The sequence below is a fragment of the Lichenostomus cassidix genome, chromosome 1Aa (assembly GCF_008360975.1).
Source record: "Lichenostomus cassidix isolate B80296 chromosome 1Aa, HeHo_3.0, whole genome shotgun sequence".
Lineage (NCBI taxonomy): Eukaryota > Metazoa > Chordata > Aves > Passeriformes > Meliphagidae > Lichenostomus > Lichenostomus cassidix.
Window position 1 is genome coordinate 46965394 of NC_139480.1, and position 19343 is coordinate 46984736.

A 19343-nucleotide genomic window follows, 5' to 3' on the forward strand; every position below is an offset into this window, starting at 1 on the left:
CCAGTGGCTGTGCCTGAATATATGTAGGTTTTCTGGGGGTTTTTTTGAGCTTATGGTATCATTTGTAGAGGACCACGCTCTGAAAATGGTTTTGAAGGTTCCACAATGAGATGCTCAAACATGGTTGTAGGAGATGAGCTGTAGGCTGTAATTTGTGGAACTGTGTGCACACTCATTTTAACTGCTGTCCCTAGGGCCAGAATGGAGAAGCCTGGAAGATGTAGTTATTAAATGTTTTCATGGATTTGCAGTTAAGCTCCAAGAACACCTAGAAAGCACAGTTCTGTATTGGTCACCAAGCTGTAAGAACATTCATGGAAAACAAAGAGAGGAGTCTTCTCATGTCACACAGAGCTGCCTATCGTGTGGCCATCTAGACCCGGCTGTGCTGCTCTAGGCCTGCCCCTGGCTGTGTCCTTTCCTAGAGGGCCCTGTGCTTGGACAGGGAGAGCTGAGGGCTTCCTGACTTCTTTGGCAGCCTGATTCCTCCCTTGGCTGAGCTTTGGCAGCAGGACAGATGCCCTTGCAGTCACATGGCATGGCTGGCTGGCTGTACCTGCCAGGATGTGGGGCTCAGGCATCCTCTTGGCAGCTGCCCGGCCCAGTGCTCCCTGTGCCGTGCCTGCCTCTGCTCATGTGACAAACACCTGACAGAGGGAAACTTAAGGCACTTGGCAGATGCTTCTCAGGAGTGGCCAGTGAGTTGCAGCTCTCAGAATACATCTGGCTTATCTAAAAAGCGGTTGTGTTGTTGATGTCAGTACAGTCAAGTGTGTGATCGGCAGGAATGGTTCTTTTACACACCTGGGAAAAGCATTTATTAATTATTTTCAAACAAGTGAGTTTTTTTTAATACACTGTGTATTAGCCATGTTAACCTCTTGCACGCTTCTCTGACAAGTGGAAGACTGAATTGGATGTGCACTGTGCCAAAAAAAAAGAGAAAAAATTAAAAGTGTCTTTGATTTTGATGCTTGTAAAAAGCTTGGCTTATTTAATGTAGCCATGACTGCAGGCTGAAAAAAATCTCTGAAGTGTCATTCAAGTACTGATAACCTGGCACATCAAGAGAGGCTTTAAATACAAATTACTGAATATATAGTATGGGTTTTCAAAATATTGAGAAACAAGCAGTGGTGAAAACCAGATGCTAATCTTACATACTTATATATGAAAGTTTTCTTTATTTTTCCTTTTTTACTGTTAACAGTTAAACTAAAGGAGTTTTTATTCCATATGTTGATAGTTAAAAGGTTAGTTCAAGTTGATTTTTTTGTTGTTGACCAGAGCTTCAGGAACTTGTCATTTAGGAGTATTAGAAGTAAGCAAATAGAAAAGTATGCCTTTTATTTTTTTAAATACTGTTTTTCACCTGTCAAATTGAGTAAACTTTTTTTAATAGTATGCTTATGTAAACCCTACTTTGCCATCCCTATTCTCTAGACAACAGGAGTAAACCTTACAGATAGGATCATAACTAGAAATCGAGTCACTTCCAAATTGAGTGAAATGTTAACAATTGATACTAGACCCCAGGATTACTTTTTTTTTTCAGAATATAGTCTAAATGGGCAAAAATTGAAAAGTTTTCTGTAAAAGGCCTGATGGGAAAAACCCCATTTTATCTTGAATCAATTTATCTTGCACAAGTATTTAATTTTCCACCAGGTCAGTTATGTGCTGTGCCTTGCTGTGGGAGTGAGTGCTGGAGTCAGCCTGAGGAATTGGTTGGAAGCAGAGGGTGAAGCAGGATCACTGCTTGTGACAGTAGTGCAGACACAGCAGATCCCAAAGGCCCAACACAACATCTTGAAACTGCTCAGACTTGACTGTTGCAAAGAAATGTGGTGGTGGTGTTGGTTATTAAAATAATTGCCACTACTTCTAAATTAGACTACAGTCTAGAAATCAGAAATTCTAGCAAAGTTAATTAGATTCTCTTAAGAGACAGGTGAATTTGTGCATGCTTCTGAGACTTACATGTGGTCATGAAAATGTTTTCCCAAGCATCCTAACAAAATGTGACTTGTGACTTGCAGAAAAATCTCTGGGGCCTTTAGACAGATCCCATATGTATGAAATGCCAGTCAGCACCTCTTTTTGCTTCACCTGCTAGCTTTTTGAGCTCAGCTGCTCTATCTGAAGTCTTTAACTCAGTTCTTTAGCTGCTACTAGCAAAAAGACTTTCCTTCTTGTAGATCATCTTCTTCTGGCTTTGAAACTTACAATGCTCTTTTTGCATCTGTTCACATCGTAACCATTTTTTCTGGGTTGCACTTCAATTGTCCTTAGTAGTGGTTAGTCATGCGTTACTTTTCTGTCCTCATTGTTTGGGAGGAGTTGAAGTGACAGTTCTTATCGTGCTATTTCAGTCATCCTGTGTTTGGTGGCACACTTTATATGGTAACAGAGGTGTAATCTTAACACATATAACCCATTTTTTAATTCCTTTGTTTTAGTACGGGATTATTGAAGAATTTCTGTGTGCTTAACAATGGACAGAGGGTTGATGTTGGTATTTGCAGGGTAGGTAGATTTTGGTTTCCACTTTGCTTTACACTTGGAGGTAGAAGGTGGTATTTGTGTTTGAGCTTCGATAGATGGTTGTCCATTCATGGAGGATTTTGTAGCCATTTGGGGAGCTCCAGGCTGAGAGCCAGGCTAGCAAGCCAAGAGCCACTCCCAAGAGCTCTGCTTTCAAACACAGGTCTGCAGCAAAGGCAGAGAAAAGTATCTCATACACAGAAATTTCTGCAAAACCTGCCAAAAATGTTGAATTGAAATCGGCTCAGAAATCTGAAAAAAGTCACAACACGTAAAATTCATGAAAAGGTGCTTTATTTGTCAGTCAGGAGTGATCAGGAGGTTTTAAGAGTAATGACTATGTTTAGTGAATTGTCTGTGTTTTCTGGCTTTGTTACAAAGCTCTGGTAGTTTAGACCTTAAAAATGATGGGGACATTTGAGGAAGGGCTCGAGGAATTATTCTCTACTTGGGACTCTGTGTTGAAATGGCATTTATGAAGCAACAAACAGGCATATTTGTACCTCAAGGAAAAACATTCCTATATTTGTTCCACATGTAATGCATTAGCTGAAGGATGGTTTCATTATATTCTGCATTCATAAGTGTTTCTTCAGTCGTGGTGTAAAACAGAAGCAGTCCTGCTTAGAAATATGTATTATCCTAAAAGTGTTAGGATCAAGATGTGTCCAGTGTTAGCGACAAGAGTATCACAATTAGCTGGCCTTTCACTGTGCAGCAGGAGCAGGATGTTGTGTGCCTGCCTGAGCCTCAGTTAAATAAGGATGTTGGATACTGGTTTTACAGGGCTTGCTTTGCAGATGGAATTTGATACACAAGTTTTTAACCACATACTCCACCCATTTAGTAGCTCTTCTTGAATAAAGATTTCAGAGTCCCTTTCCAGCATGTTGGGACTCACGCTTCAAAAATTTGAGTGGAAAGTGAATAATTTTTTGTTGATGTATCTTAATTCGGGAAGTCAACAGCATGAAAATGCACTTTGTGTTTCTCTTGCATGAATTGCACCACTAGTTTATGATTAGAGGTTACAGTTGGATTATAAAGGGTAATTCTCATCAGTGCATTGGGATTGTTGACAGTAGTGTATTAGGATACATCACAATAGTAAGAGATGCTGGATCAAAGAAGTCATTGTTGCAGGCATGTTACAATGCTAAGCATTGTTGATGCCTAAAGTGTTCGTTCTGCTGGTTTGTGATTAAAATATAGTGAACAGGAATGACATTGTGGAGGCTTGTTAATAGATTAGACTTGGGAGTTGAACGTGAATTGTGTAGTACAAGTGCACATTGTTATCTTAACCTCTGCATGTTCCCTAATCAGCAGTATGCACTGGTCTTGAATATTAATGTCAACTTTGTAGTCAGTGTGTTTTACACAAAATAGAAAACTACCATTAGAAAGTTTACTTACTGCCATAATCTCTTGAATATTTGTGTCTCTTGTGTGCAGTTTCCTTGTGCTTGTAAAGGATATGAAATGTGCAAGTGTAGAAGTTTCCTTGATGTTCTGCTTTTTTTGTTGAACGGTTTCAGTTCTGTTTCAAAGTTCTCCACCTGGAAAGTAATCTCTTACAGAAATGTGGTTTGGGACAGATATTTTATGTAAAACTAAAGCAGATTCTTCTTGAGGAAAATTTAATTTGTATTTTCTCCATATAAATTTTATTAACCATATGGTGTTTTTTAATGAAAAAAGATCTAATTGGAAACACAGGGATGGCTTACAGTAATTGATGTTGACTCCTGTAATGCTCTGGTAAATTAATTTCTTTAATGAGCATGGGTCTTAAAGAGGAAGTAGTTGAATATTCTGCTATTTTTCTGAGGCAAGGTTAAATAAACTGCTATTCTGAGCTAATTTAATTATTTACCTATTAAAATAGAACTTGTATTAAGGTCTGAAATATCAGTGATAGTGTCCTCTTTATAAATGTTTAAGAATACTTCTAAAATTTAGATGACTGCAGCTACCTGGTGCCTGGGCATATTACTTTCTTGTTACAGAATATATAAAGCCTTTTTTTTTTTTTTTAAACTCGTTTGTTTAACCATACAAAGAAGGTATCAACTTCTGTACAGTTCAGCAAGGAGAAGTAGCATCTAGGTTGCCTATTATACTGTGCAAGTCCTTGGTGTAAGAACACATCTGTTTGTGTTGTTGTAGTTCTTTGAAGGCATCAGCATAAATCTCATTTGCAGTAGGTGGAATGTCAGGTGCATAGTGGATCCACAGAAGGGGAACCTCTCTAAAAGTCTCTTAAATGCTTCACTAAAGGCACATTCCAGAAAGAATAAAGGTTTAAAATACAAATGTGTAAAGTATTCTTGAGGCTGTTGTTAGTCAGTTTCTGCCACCTCTTGTTTTTCCCTGTGCTGTCTTATGTCAGTTTGGTAATTGTGATTATCATGCTAGCCACTGATGAAAAAAGACTGTATTTCAGCTGTAGTGTCAGTACCTAGTTGTGGTAGAGGTGTGAAAAAAGCTATTTTGAGGTAATGTCTGTGAAAATACTATTTGCCAACTTTACCTAAGGAGCCTGAGTCTTTCAGCAGTTTTCTGGTCTTGATAACTCCTTGACTCCTGATAGATTAGTGCTATTAGGCCATCATCTGTGGGGTTTTTTTAAATACTTTATTTTGTTCATGTGTCTTTATATAGAAGAATCTTTACAGTCAACATGTATTTCTAGATGCTGTGTTAAAATTGCTGGCAGAGTCTATTATTCTATACAAACTGAACAATCTGGCCCCTTGTTTTATTTATAAAGGTTCAATGTATCTTTGCCTGCCTACATCAATCTGCAAGGGAGTGTCAGAAAGGCCCCGCATTCGCCGAGCCGTGAGTTATCAATAACTTTTCAGATGTGTTAATGAATGTGGAACAAACGCAGTTATGTGTTTAAAAAAAAAAAATACGGATCCACCTCCTAAAAAGGAAAAAAAAAAAAATAAAAGAGCAAAACTCTTTACTGCAGTAGCAGGCATGATTGTAAAGGGATTACTCTAAATTTTTGGTAGCGTAAGTATAACTAAGCAGTCAGGTTGCCCTCCAGAAAACCTATTGTTGAACTGCTTTGAAGCTCTTTGGTTTGTGGGTTACAGCTTCTAACTGTTGTATCCCACAGGCAAATTAAGTGTGTGTTGTTCATGGAAACTTTTGTTTCCTTAATAATCTGAAACGTGGCCCATCTGAAAATGTTATCTGTTAGCATCCTATGCACAGAACTGATATTTAAAAATCTGATTATGTAATAGTAAGAAAGGCTTGACTAAAAAGATATGCGTTTTTTATTCCTCTCTGTCGTGGTTACCTCAGTAATGAATTTGGCTTCTTGAATTGTTTAATAGATTGAAAAGTCTTAGAGTTTCAAATCACGAAGCCATAAAAAACCCCTAATAATTGCAAAACATATCTACAGTCTTTAAAATATTTGATGAAATGGAAGAGGCTGCTGTCTGAGCTCACTGTATGTCATTTTTTCTCCTAGCAGCCCTTCTTGCTTCAGTAATTCACCAGTAGGTTTTCAATGATGAGATCATATCAAATTGTTATGTTCAAAAAAAAAAAGCTACATCCTTAGAGAGATGAAGGTGTTTTATCATGCCTGTATCTTTACAAGAAGAGAGCCATTGCAATGATCTCTATTCTGAATTTCAAATAGCGACAATTATATTATGTCTCAAAAGGAAACATTCAGCCCTCATCCCCATAATACCTGCTGGTTACTTTGTTCTGAAGACTTCAGGTCTTGCTCCAAGAGGGGTTATTTAACCTTGCAATTGGACCTCAGTGTCTGGGCAGATTGATGCTTCTGCTAATGCAGGAGCTGCAACCTGCCACAATGAAGATAAAATTAAGATGTTCCAGCCCAACAAACAGCATGTAGGAGAGAAAAGGAAAAAGGTTTATCACACGGAGATATGCAAACACATCTAAAATATTTTGCATATAGGTTATGCCCATATGTTTGAATGATTTTTTTTTCAGGTTTGTAAGCATTTAAAATCCTTCTGCCAACTCTTTAGGCTACTCCCATCAGATGTTAAAGGGTGCCTTGCATCCAAGAGCAAAGTCATAAAATGAGTATCAGGTGGGATTTGGTGAAGACTCAATGTGTATAATTTTGTGTTTATGAGGCTGCTTTTATATGCTAATTCTTGCATAGAAGTACATCACTATTTCATGCAAAGTCTGAATGGAGCATTATAAAGCTCATTTAACAAATGCTGTTGTATCAAAGTGTTTTTAAGCTAATACTGACTTTCTGGTTTCAAGCACTTTTCCTGCTGCATTTTTGAAGGGGAAGTGCGAGAGGATTTTTAAATAGCATTATAGAGCATTAAAACACACGTTTGTGGTTTTGGTGTTATTTGGCAAAGAAAACATAGAGTGTTTAAAGTTCTAGTTTCCATAGACCTTCACTATGTGACAGGGCAGTGTTAACGCTTTGCATGTAACCTGCAGAACATGTCTGACCTCTGCAGATTTCTGACCTGGAATGTGCTGATTTCTATATTGCAGGTGACACAACCCGTCAGCGAATCAAATTCAGTGATGACAGAGTGTGCAAGAGCCACCTTCTCAACTGCTGCCCTCATGATGTGCTCTCTGGAACTGTATGTAGCTAAAGCTTGTATTTTATTTAGATAAGAACGGAGAAATTTAATTGTATTTGTTCTTTGTAGCATCTCCTTTAATTTCATGGTTTTCAGTGACTATTTAGCATGCTCTGGTACTTCAGAGGAACTTTCATAAACAACTAATTTATGGGTTATTAAGTTAATTTTTAGAATTCTTCTGTTCTATATGCTAATTATTACTTAAACGTCATTGTTTGCTATAGCATGTAAAGCCAAATAACATTACCTATGTGAATTGTGCTATACCAAAGTGGCCTTAAATTGGTACAGTTTGCAAGTAATAGATACAAAAAGTTAAAATAATTACATTTCTAAAAGTTGAGGTTCATTTAATATGATAGTGATATTTACTGTACAATATCCAGTTATTGTGCTATTTTCATAAATTCTAAAGCAATTTTTAAATCTCCATTTATGGCATATTGGTAACTTATTTGACTTGGACTTTCGTGTACTCTAGTAGAAATTCTACTGCCTTAGCATAGGAAACAAGGGGCTTTGTCAGTGTACCTGTACTTTACCCTATGGTCTGTGTTTAAGGTAGCTTATTTTCTGCGAAAGGCAGGTTAGTTATGTTTCACAGATTATGTAACCTAATGATTGATGATGTTAGAATAATTAATAGGAGAGAGATGTATTGTGATGATACGTGGATTCCCACATGCCTACCGTTCTTAATGCTGTGCTTGGGTAGATTTTTCACTGATGTTGGCACATTTTGTTACCCTTTGGCACTGGGAAAAACAAGTACTGGGAAATATGTCTGAAACATTATTTGAAGAAGTATTGTGTATCAATGTATATATATAGTTTTATTTTGAACTGTTTTGTGCATTACTGTCCAAATAGAATGGGGGGAAAGGGAGAACAATGTGTTCCCTTTTACCCATCTGTTATGTTGGACAGTGTTTTGGTTGTGTGGTGAGCAAAATAACTCCTGCTTGGGGGAGATTTGGGACATACCAGTATGCTATAAGTACATACAAAGTCATTGGTCATAATCCACAAGAAGACACTTTTCAAAGATTTGTTTGACAGCTTTTCATTGTGTTCTAATTTCTGTAAGCAAAGATTTTTGGAGCAGCTGCAAGTAAGAAATGTTTATCTTTAGAACTATAAAAGTCATAGGTATCATGCAGCAGCTCCTCTTACTGTGCAGGTCTGTCATGTAGGCTGAGGCAGCTGCCACAGTTTTAAGTCCTTGCTGGAAGTTTTCATCTTGCCTCATACCAGATTCTGCTGCTGCTCTTGGAATACTAAACAAGACTGCTTCTTCAGAGAATATCAGTCTTTTTCTTTTCCTTCCTCCTAATGCAGTTAGTCATCATACCAGAAAATGTGTTCCACAATGTAAATATGGGTCCAGAAAAACGTGACTAAAAATTTTAGTGGGATTAGTAGAAAGGGTCTCTTATATAAGAGACAGGCTCTACCTGGCCTGTGTGATGTTCTGCTGTTTACCTGGTCGTAGATCTGAAGGAATGGACCTTCTCTTCTAACAGCAGGTTTTAAAAGGGCAGGAAGCATGGAGTCTTACTGAACAGTTTGTCACTGATTTAGAAAATGTCTGTGATGTTATCTCCAGAGTTGTGATAGGAAGATTTTGATGCATCTTCGCATTCGAGATCTGTAGGTAACAAAAGTTGAGTGACTTTTTAAATTCACATCCTGAAAGAGTAAGGTCTCTGGGGACATTTTATGAGGTTAAGTCTCTACATTGAGTAGATTATCAGTGGAACGCTGGATGTGAATTGCAATTTTTTTGGTGTGTCACAAGATGATCTGCAGTTCCTAGGTGCTGCATATTACTGTTCCTGTCTGCAAAATGCAGACTTCTATACATTTCCAGTCCACCCACTGTTTCAAAAGCACTCAAGGAGGACATTCACAGATAAGACAAAGTGACTCATATGAGTAGGCCCTGTTATTTTAGTGTGTTCTTTCCCTTAATGGCCAAATTCCCAAAACTCTGCAAAGGCTTTGATTTCCTTTAACAATAAAAGCCCATGTTCCTCAGGTTGCAGTATGTATCGGTCGTGTGTGTATACTTTTAGTTTAGGAATTTTATTTATGGATATGTTCTTGCGCTACTAAGTTTCTGGGTTTGTAGACTTGGAAATTTCAAGTCAAGCAGTCAGGGGTGTCTGCCTGGTGGAGGTGATTTTGTGTTAGATTCTGGGGAGAGATAGGGAGAGTGTTGGTTTGGCTTTTTGTGGCCTTATTCTAAGGGCAGTGGGAATAATGGGCTGCTTGGAAACCATAGGTAGAATACTGAGTCTCAGCAGCAAAAATGCAAACAAAGACAAAACGATTAGCATCCTCTTTCAGTTTATTAAATTCCAAATCTATAGTGCTCTGTGATTATATTTTTATTTGAAATGTGTTCTGAAGTTTGTGAGGCACGCACTAAACTAATTGGTAAGATCATAAAAGGTGTATTCAGGGTTGTATTCAGGGTGTCTGTGCTGATAAAAAAGTTTCGCAAATACTATATGTGGTCTTGCAAATGATGGTTGAGAAACTCCTTCAAAGTTATGAATACTTTGTATTTATGTCTATTTGTTGAGAAAAATAGCTTCTTGCATTTTATGTATGCAGACCTTAAAGTATGCTCTGTTGGCTTACCCTGCAGTTAAACATATCTTTAGATGCTCCTAAATTTATTGCATACAGCTCTTCAGGACTCTTACTGACTAAACCCACATTAATCAAGACCTTGGTTTAGCAATATACTTGAATACATGATTAACTTTAAGCTTATTAGGAGTGGAATTCAGCTCTAGATTAAGACATCTAAATTTAGATTTCATCTGAGGAGCTAGGTGTTGAAGCTTGCACTGAAGTCAGAAGGTATCTAGGCAATAGAGCCTAGAAAAAGATGCAGTTCACCTGCCAGTGGGTATCCCTCTCAAGGTGGGCTGAATCCATTTAGGCTCACAGAATGTACTGTCTGTATCTCCTTTTACTGTGTAAGAGAGATTTAGATAGTTCATATATGTGCAGATAGGTGTTAGAAGTTTTAATCTGTAGTGGATTTATTTGCCAGTAGTGCCATTGGCTCTGGAACTATTTGCATGCTTAAAACTTGTGTTTTGAGGTGCGACTGTGATTTTATGCTGTACTTCTAGAAAAAGCCTTAGAAGCTGTTGGAAGGCATTGTGTCTGAGGGTATCAGCTTTTCAGTTCAGGACTGATTTGATCATGTGAGCTGCTTCAGCTTAGCAAATCAAATTACATTAGGCTTGCATAAGCTACCTCAGTTTGTAGCCTCCAACCCAGTGGTGATGAATTGTAAAGTGTACTGTTGTCCTCTCAAGCGATCATGTCAGTCTCTTGCAATTTCTTAATTTATTAATTTATTATTTCTTAATTTATATAATATAATTTATTATTTCTTAATTTATATAATATAATTTATATTTCTTAATTTATTATTCTTAATTTCTTTGACCAGCACCAAGAAGGTGAAGTGGTTGTACCACATTCCATTTTAATGGATTTAATTTATTGGGGTGAAGAGAGTTGTTGCTTTCTGCATGGTTATCAACCTCGGTGTTAATATATTTTGTAGTTAGGGTGTAAGAACAAATACTGTGTAAACACTGAAATGTCTCATTTAATAATAAGAAAGACTGCTACTAGTTTTGGTAGTGAAGATCTAAGAACTTAAAGTCTTCAGGAGTGAGAGTATGATTACATGGAGGAAATGTCTTTTAAAAAGTATTATACTTCAGAAGATACCTGAAATTCAGTGATTACTAAAGATTTTGACTTAATAATTTCTGCACCTTTTTTGCTCATTTCGTTCCTGCTGGTGAATTCCTACAAAAGTTAACTTTTTCAGTGCAGTGAGAGGACTTAAATACCCTTCTAAATATGCATTGCCTGCAAGAAAGGATGGGCTTTATCACAAGTTTAGAAATCTGTTCAAAACAAAATGGGTAGTGCAGCAAAGAATGAGTTCCGTAACAAGGGAGATCTGAGCAAAGAGTCTATCTTCAGCTTCTTTTTGTCAGAAGTAAGTGCTCTCATACAGACCCTAGTAGTTGCCTTGGCAGCTTGGGAAAGGAGGTCTGATTCCTCCAGTATCAATTTTTCAGCAATGTCAGATCTTTCTAAGCAAACAAACAAAAAATTCTTCTCTTGCTGAACGTGAACTGCTTTGGTATCTTTATATCTAGAAAGAGATATCTATGTAAACACTGCCCAGAGTATCTTCTTTCAAAAACCTATCAAAGGTAAATGCTGTTTTTAGAAGCATTTGATAGTTTGTGCTACTGTGTCACACTTGGCTCAATATCAGCCCTTTATGTTTTAAGTAGCTTTAGCTTTTCTGTGCTTTTTCTGCAGTCTGTATAGAGTACATTCAATAATCAAATTTCTGATGTCAAAGGAACAACGTAGTAGTTGTGAAAGTGCCAAAATGAGAATTTTGCTGTAGGGTAGATCAAGATCTAAAAAAGAAAAGGGGGGAAAACGACCCCACCTTAATTTCACGTTCCAGAAACAGCATCACATGAGAGTTCCGTTTCCAGTTGAGTTATTTGTCAGCTACACAGAGTGCACATTTATTCTGCAGATAAACTCTTCAGAGTCGCTATTGCCAGATCCTTGTCAGCTCATGTGTTAATTTTATTTTTTTTGTACCTGACTTGAGTGAAGCAGCACTATGCAAACAAAATGTATGTAATTCATATTTCTTTATTATACCAAAGGCATTCTCTCTATTTTGTGGATGGGATGACAGAAGTGATTACTAAATCGTTTGAATATGAAGTAGTTTGGGATTAAAGTCCAGTTTTTTAAACCTCAGCTCTGGGAAATCAAGCAGCTTTAATTACCCATCTAACACTGAGAAATAAAGTATTGCAGAAAGTCAGCAAGTACTCAAAGGCATTTTCTTCATGTTTTAATCTCAGTAAAAGCGCAGAAAACTGCAGAAAGACTCAAAGCATGGCTTATCTTACTCAGTGAACTTTAGTTATGTCTAGCCTGGGGACTTGGATATTTTCACCTTTATTTGTGTTGTTCAGATGAACTCCTCTGTGAATCACTTTTAAGCAGTGTAAGTCTGTCTGAAAGTCAGTGTATTGACAGTGAAAAACAGTTTAACTTCATTCTTTTTAAGCCTTCCAAGCTCAGTGTCTGAACATAAGTCTCCCTCTTAGAAATCTTCTGTTTCAAATGTAATTGATCTTTAAATGGCTGTCTACCAATGCTTGTTCTTTGCCTCTGGGGAAAGGGCATGTCTTGGCACCAAATTGCAGGATGGACTTGGTGGAAAAGGAAAATAATGTGTCTTACTGTATCTTCTCTCCATTTTCTGCTGTGTCCATCTACTTTGTCCATCTACTTTGCAGCTACCCATATGAGCCATATTATAGTACAAGCTGCTCTGTGCTTATTAAGGTTCTTGGTAATCATGATCCAGCATAGACTTTTGACAGTAATGAATCATCCCCAAGATGAGTTGTCTTTGCCTGACATTGCATAACTTACACCAGCAGAAGTGCTTTTTAGCCTGTTTTTGCATAAATATGTAAACTTAATTGAGAGTGGTAGGTTTTTAATACCTGTCTACATTGGGGTTTGCTAACAGAACTTTTATGAAAGTCATTTAGTAGTAATATTTCTGTGAAGACTTTCAAAGGATTACTCAGGGCTAGTATAGGCTGTGTTAAGGAGCAGTTCCAACAATGATGTAATTTCTTCAGCAGCAAAACTAATGACAAAGAGTCCTTTTCTCTTGTACCTGCTAGTTCTTGCTCCCTGTCTGTTATGCCACATGACTATTTGTAAGGCAGCCCTGTTGGGTCGAAGTGGGGAAGGGGAGCCAAAATTTCTTGTCTTGTGATTGAGACATCTAACAGAAAGGAGTCCTCTCTAACATACTCCTTGTCCCCCAAAATTTCTAATAACATTACTGAAGTTTTACATGAGCTTTTGAGTTTGCCATCTTGATACTGTAAGAGATCCCAGCTGAAGTCTATTACTACTTTGTCCCCTACAATGCCAGCACATTGTTTGTATGGCTGCTCAACAAGTTGGACAAAAGTACACTGCCGAAAAATTTGCCTCTGTGTTTGGTTTGCTAAGGTATTTTTCACCCAGTCAATACCCAGATTGTGTTCAACAGCACAGGCAGATGTGCTAACATGGAGGGGCACAGCATAGGGAAAACGGGAGGACAGAACACTTCTTGGTAGTAGTGCTGGCTCAGACTAATTACCATCCTTTCAGGCTTTGGATTTACAATTCCCAGTAAGAAATTAATAAATCAGAAAATGTACTGCTTTATGGAGGTTAAATCCAACCCAAATAGAAAAGAAGCATAAAGTGAACAACATGTCATGGTAGTGTTTATGTGAATTCTGGGGGGTTTTAGTGTGCAGTGGAATTCTATTTAATGCATTTATTCAAAGTGTACACAGATTGCATCTTCGAATATGAGGGGTTTTGTGCTAAGATGGATGTGTTTCAGGCTTTTTGTCATTGTATTCAGACCTATTGAAGTGTGTCACTAGCCTTATCTATGCATTTATAACTTAAGTGCCTCACTTCAAACAGGATTGGCCTTGGGTTTTACAGTTTAGCCTTGAAGACCTTATTCAGTACAAGAGATGAATCTGCATAAAAACAATATTTTTGCGATTTTACTATAATTTTAAAGTGTCTAATTTTCGGGTAGTTTAAAAAAGTTCTTTGACATTGCTCTCCTAGTACTGAAGTACTTCCCTGAAAAAAACGCTTCAGTTTAAATAATGTCAGCATGACTTGGAAAGAGACATCTATAATACATTGCTCAGCTTCAAGGTCTTTGTGGATTTGCGTCAGTTAACAAAATTGCTGAGGTCCTGTATAGTTGCAAAAGGAAAAGCTAATCTTTTCCTTTATCACTGCAGTGAGATGTTCCCTATTGCAATCAAATGTTTTCCGGAAAACAGATTTATGGTGGCTGAAGGGGATTTAAATAACTACAGTTTATAAAAAACCTTTTCAAGTTCAAAATTCTTTATTTCTCTGATGTGGGTTTTTTTTCTGTATCTGAAACTTCTGTATGAAATAAACCAAGAGCTTCTGTAAAAATTACTTCAATAGTTTCAGTGGAAGTCTTAAGTGAAAACCTGAGAAGACTAAAAGAAGTGATTTTTATTTATTTTACTATACTTATGAGGCTTGGATTGTTTACTGAAATCCAAGTATTTTGTTTATCACAAACAAGAAAACAAAAATGCAACAAAACCCCTGCTCATTTGCCTTGCAGCACTTTCTGAGTTAACACTCATCTTCTCATTACAAAACTCACAAACAAGTTGTTAATTTTTTTAGGTTTGGGTTTAAAATTGTTATTTAACTACAACAGTAACAGCTTTTCCCATCAGAGTTCAATTTTCATCATGTGCTTTCAATGTTAAGAAGGGATTAATTTCTTCTTGATATTAAGTGAGCAGTTCCAAGGGCAGACTTAACTGAAACTGCTGTTTTTAAGTGCCGTAAATAACAATCACTTCCAATGATTTTACATCAGCCTGTACTTTTATAGAGAGGCTGGTTTGGGTTTAATCAATTTTGTTTCCATTACAAATTGAGTGGGGGGGGTGGGGGGGAATGTTGGTTTAGGTTTTTGGTTTGGTGGTGTTTGTGGTTGTGGTTTTTTTTATTCTTGTCAAGTGCACATTGCTCTGTCTTGGTCACCAAACTTGCTGTGAACAGACTGGATCAGGATTTCTTACGCTGTCCCCTATGCAAAATTCAATTTAAAATTTGTTTTAAATTGAAGTTCAGTATTTGTTACCTAGTAAGATTGTGGGCATTATCCTTAGTGACATTGTATGCCAGGTCAGTGACGCAGCCTACTTTTTACGTTCATTGTTCCTTCCTAGAACGGTTTTAGATTACAAGTGAAATATCTGTACTTTTTCTTCCCTGATTCTTGAACACAGTCCAACACTCAGTTTATCTTCACTCATTTACAAAATGTCTTGCAGGGATTTGATTTTTGGCTGTCTTACTTGAAATGCTTCAAGAATGTTTTTTAGGCAGCACTTCCAGTGGTGCTGTGGTTGTTGGTATTTCAAGTGATGAATATAACTGAAACACAGTATTGCAGCGTGTGCAAACAGGTTCAGGTCAAGAATTTGCCCATTTAATTACCAGTTATTTTCATGGAACTTGACTCTACTAAACTGTTCAAATTCAATACAGTCACTTTTTAAAAACTTTTTGTAAAACAGCATTTTTGCAGGACATTAACGATACTTTGTGATGCAAACAGGCATCATGATCAGTTGTTTGTTCTCTCCGTTTTTATTACTACTTGATCTGTGCATGGCTGTCAAAGACCTGGTATCATCTTCCAGCTTTGTTAAACTCTCATTCCCACAGGATAGATGACTTGCTTCAGAATATTTGACTGTTAAAGAAAATCATGCTAACTTGATTCCTTGTGACACTTCTGAAAAGTTTAACCACATTGCCTCTGTCTTTTCAGAGAATGGACCTTGGAGAATGCCTGAAGGTGCATGACCTGGCATTACGGGCAGACTACGAAATAGCATCCAAAGATCAAGACTTCTTCTTTGAGCTTGATGTATGTGTTTTGTCTTAATGGTGGAGCAAAAGCATAGTTTGTGTACTTAGGTGGATGAACTGAGCGACAGATGTTAAGTTTTGGTACACACTGAAGGAAAACTTTTGAAAAGCAATTTTTATAAAGAGGCAGAGCAACCCTTGGCACAGTTACATGAAGGATACTTGCCTCTTCATGATTATGTGCTGATTTGTGTTGGTAGTTACAGTTGTCAATAACTAGTAGACAACTACCTAGTTGTTGTCTAGGTGGAACTGTTAACAGCCTCTCAAAATACAAACCTGAGCACTGTCTTAGTGTTTTCAGATAGCAAGCAAATGTTAAGGCTGTGTATACTTTAAAAAGAGTTTTAAATTCCACACTTAACGAAGAAAGTAATTTTGTATTGGAGATAATAAATTGTATACTGTGTTTCCATATACTAAAATTTGTTTTGAACTCCCAAGTAGGAAGTTTGCTAGGACAAACAGGTTTGGGTTTTTTATTTTTATTTGAAGGGATGGTTAATATACTTAATAGCTTAAAGCCCTAGTGAGGAAAGTTTCAGTATTGCATGTAATGACTGAATGAAGTGATCCTGAGTAGCCTTTAAAGAATTTTAATGCCTGCTAGAAATACTCACTTCTTCTTCTTTGAGATGACTTAAGACAGATTCACTTCCAAATTTCACTTCCAAATTTCTGCAAATACTTAGAAACTATGACAATGTGTAGACTTTAATTTTTAAAACATTTTGTATTAATATGTGTGATTAGTGAAACAATTATCTACCAGTTAATGGTGACTAATCACTAATAAAAACTTCAGAAAGTGAAGCCTTAATAAACTTGTGAAGCCTTACTAAGCTGATGAAATATTTATATTCTTGACAGTATTGATCCTTGTTCTTCTTGATGTTTTAGGCAATGGACCACCTGCAGTCATTTATTGCAGACTGTGACCGGCGAACAGAAGTGGCTAAGAAAAGATTAGCAGAAACTCAAGAAGAGATCAGTGCTGAAGTGGCAGCTAAAGTAAGCATGTCAAAGTAGTTATTGATGTGTTTTTGAAGGTCTCTTTTTCTAATGAGCCAATTTCAAGTTTTGGAAAGATACCAAATCTGCAAATTCATAGTGAAGGGGAAAAAGAAATACATTTTCTCTGTCCTTTCTAAAACTGCCTGTAAGGCACAAAAGAGAGCACAGGGAAGAGACCTCACTGATATTTTTGACCTCAGGAAACTTGACTGTGTGAATACATGCTATAGAAATGTTAGTAATTCTTACACTTTTTGATCCAAACTTCATTAATAAAGTAATCAAAAATCGATGTCCTTCTCTCTCGATCTTTTTTTAATTAAAAAAAAAACAACAGACTATAATTTTTCTGCACAAATATGCAAGTGCTAGGAGAAATGGTTGTACAAATGTTAATTTTGCAAGACTGGTATAGATGACAGTGTGAATTACTTGAATTTTTCTGAACAAAATCCATCTCTGGAATTGTACATAGACTTGGTAACTCAGCCTTTTGGTATGTTTTTTTCAGAGAGGCATTTTCTGTTTCACTTTCACCTGAAGAAGTTCTCTCTGCATGTTCGTTTTTAATTCTATCCTTCCAGTTTTGCATATAATGACTCAGTAGTAGTTCAGATTGTTCTCCCTAACTAAAAGCATTTCCTGTGTTAAGCCTTTCCTTGTCTTTCAAGGCTGAAAGAGTTCATGAATTAAATGAAGAAATTGGGAAACTGTTGGCCAAAGTAGAACAGCTTGGAGCTGATGGGAATGTGGAAGAATCTCAAAAAGTAATGGATGAAGTGGAGAAGGCTCGGGTAAAGAAGAGAGAAGCAGAAGTAAGTTGATTGTGTGAGGCTTGGGGGATGGAGAGGGCAGTCAAATATTCAACTGGTTGGCCTCTGTGTAATGCAAGACATCTTATGTCTATCACTTCCTTAGCTAATTGCTTCATATAAACTAAGGAAATTGCTTTGTGGCATCCTGTACAGATAAAAGTTTCTACCCTTCAATACACTCCTGTGCTATTAAAATTAGACTCCTTTCCACAAATGGTGTATTTACCTTAGTTTGGCTATATTGGTTGGTCAGTTGTGTCACTGAACAGTACCTTTGTGGCTGTGATGGTTGGACTGACCTGGTTTAGTCTCACAGCTCTTGCTGTGGCAACCCTGTTGTAACCTCATGCTTTGCATTAGGAAAGTCAAAATGATCCCTTTAAATGTTCAGGTGACAGAACTCACCAAGAGCTTTTTCATATTGTATTACAAGATAATGAAATTTCTAGAAGCCAGTATCTGCAATTGTTTCAGGGTTGGTGGCAGAAGGGTTGCTGGCAGTCTTGCTAGTCTGTCATCTGAATGTCTTTCTACATAAATTTTACTCAGATAGTATGTTTAATCAGTGTCTAAAATGCATAGATTTCTCAGGAAACTAATACTAACACTATTTTAAATGGGGTTCGGAATTAAAACTGGTAATATTTTCATAATGTCAACACAGTAATTGTAGTGTTAATGAGCAGTGTTAATTTTAGTGTTAATTAATTGTTGCACATGAAAAAGTTGTTCACCCTTCTATGTAATATAATCTTAACATAGTCATTACCCCACTTCTTTTTTAATTTGCAAAGCCAATTGCTGATGTCCTGATTTTAAATATGATCAGTTTTCAAAATCAGGAAAAATCTTAATTGTATCATAATGATCTTGTATCTTAATGAGATACCTTGTATCTCAATGAGACAGTTGATTTATGGATAGTGTGAATTAACTAAAGGGTCTCCTGGTGTACATTGAATTCTCTTATTTGTAGTGTATCTTTTGTAAAGCATCATCCTTGCATTTATGTGCATTGAGAAGTAACAGCAAATGTTGGGTTTTTTTTCCTAGGAAGTATACAGGAATTCTATGCCTGCTTCCAGCTTTCAGCAGCAGAAGCTACGGGTTTGTGAAGTGTGCTCAGCTTATCTTGGTCTTCATGACAATGACAGACGACTTGCTGATCACTTTGGAGGAAAACTACATTTGGGATTTATTGAAATAAGAGAGAAGCTTGAGGAACTCAGGGTAAATCATTCTTATATTTTTTGTGTGTGCTCCTACTTAATTATTGGCCAGGCAGCCATAAAAGTATGAATTTTTTTCATATCACTTTAAACTTTTGGATTTCATTAGCCTAAAAACACTAAACATTCTAATTTAACATCAATTACCTGGATAGATTTGTAAAATGACCTCTTTTGCACTGAGGTATATTAAAACACACATTCCAGGTAATGCATTTTGGGAACAAAGAGCTTGAATCTACTTGTAAAATTTTGAACTGTATTTTGAACGATATAAATGTCGTTCAGAATATTTAGCAGTCGGAACATACTTAGCAGTCTTAGAAGATATCCAGATGAACCTTGCTTTTAGCCAAATGACTGACTAAAAGTAATAAGGAGACTTGAGCATGTAGTTTGGAGGATGATAACACTTCAAAAAGGTTTTGAAAAAAAGGTCAAGAAAATGCTTGGACCTCAATCTGCTGTATGGTGAATAACTAAAACTCTGTTTGTTTTATCTG

General features: G+C 36.9%; 1 protein-coding gene across 3 annotated transcripts in view; it reads left to right on the plus strand.

Annotated features, from left to right (window-relative positions):
• The window catches only part of LUC7L2 (LUC7 like 2, pre-mRNA splicing factor), a 28555-nt gene that overhangs the window by 2655 nt on the left and 6557 nt on the right, over window positions 1–19343 (plus strand). For 2 of the 3 annotated variants that reach the window (XM_085048064.1, XM_085048079.1), the window contains exons 1-7: window positions 1828–1850; window positions 5318–5388; window positions 7072–7166; window positions 15682–15780; window positions 16683–16793; window positions 17468–17611; window positions 18665–18841. In XM_085048064.1, coding sequence (XP_084904190.1) covers window positions 1843–1850; window positions 5318–5388; window positions 7072–7166; window positions 15682–15780; window positions 16683–16793; window positions 17468–17611; window positions 18665–18841 — 705 coding nt within the window. In that variant the 5' untranslated portion in view covers window positions 1828–1842. Of the gene's footprint in view, window positions 1–1827; window positions 1851–5317; window positions 5389–7071; window positions 7167–15681; window positions 15781–16682; window positions 16794–17467; window positions 17612–18664; window positions 18842–19343 lie in introns of those variants that run through there. The other variant, XM_085048069.1, reaches the window with a different exon arrangement.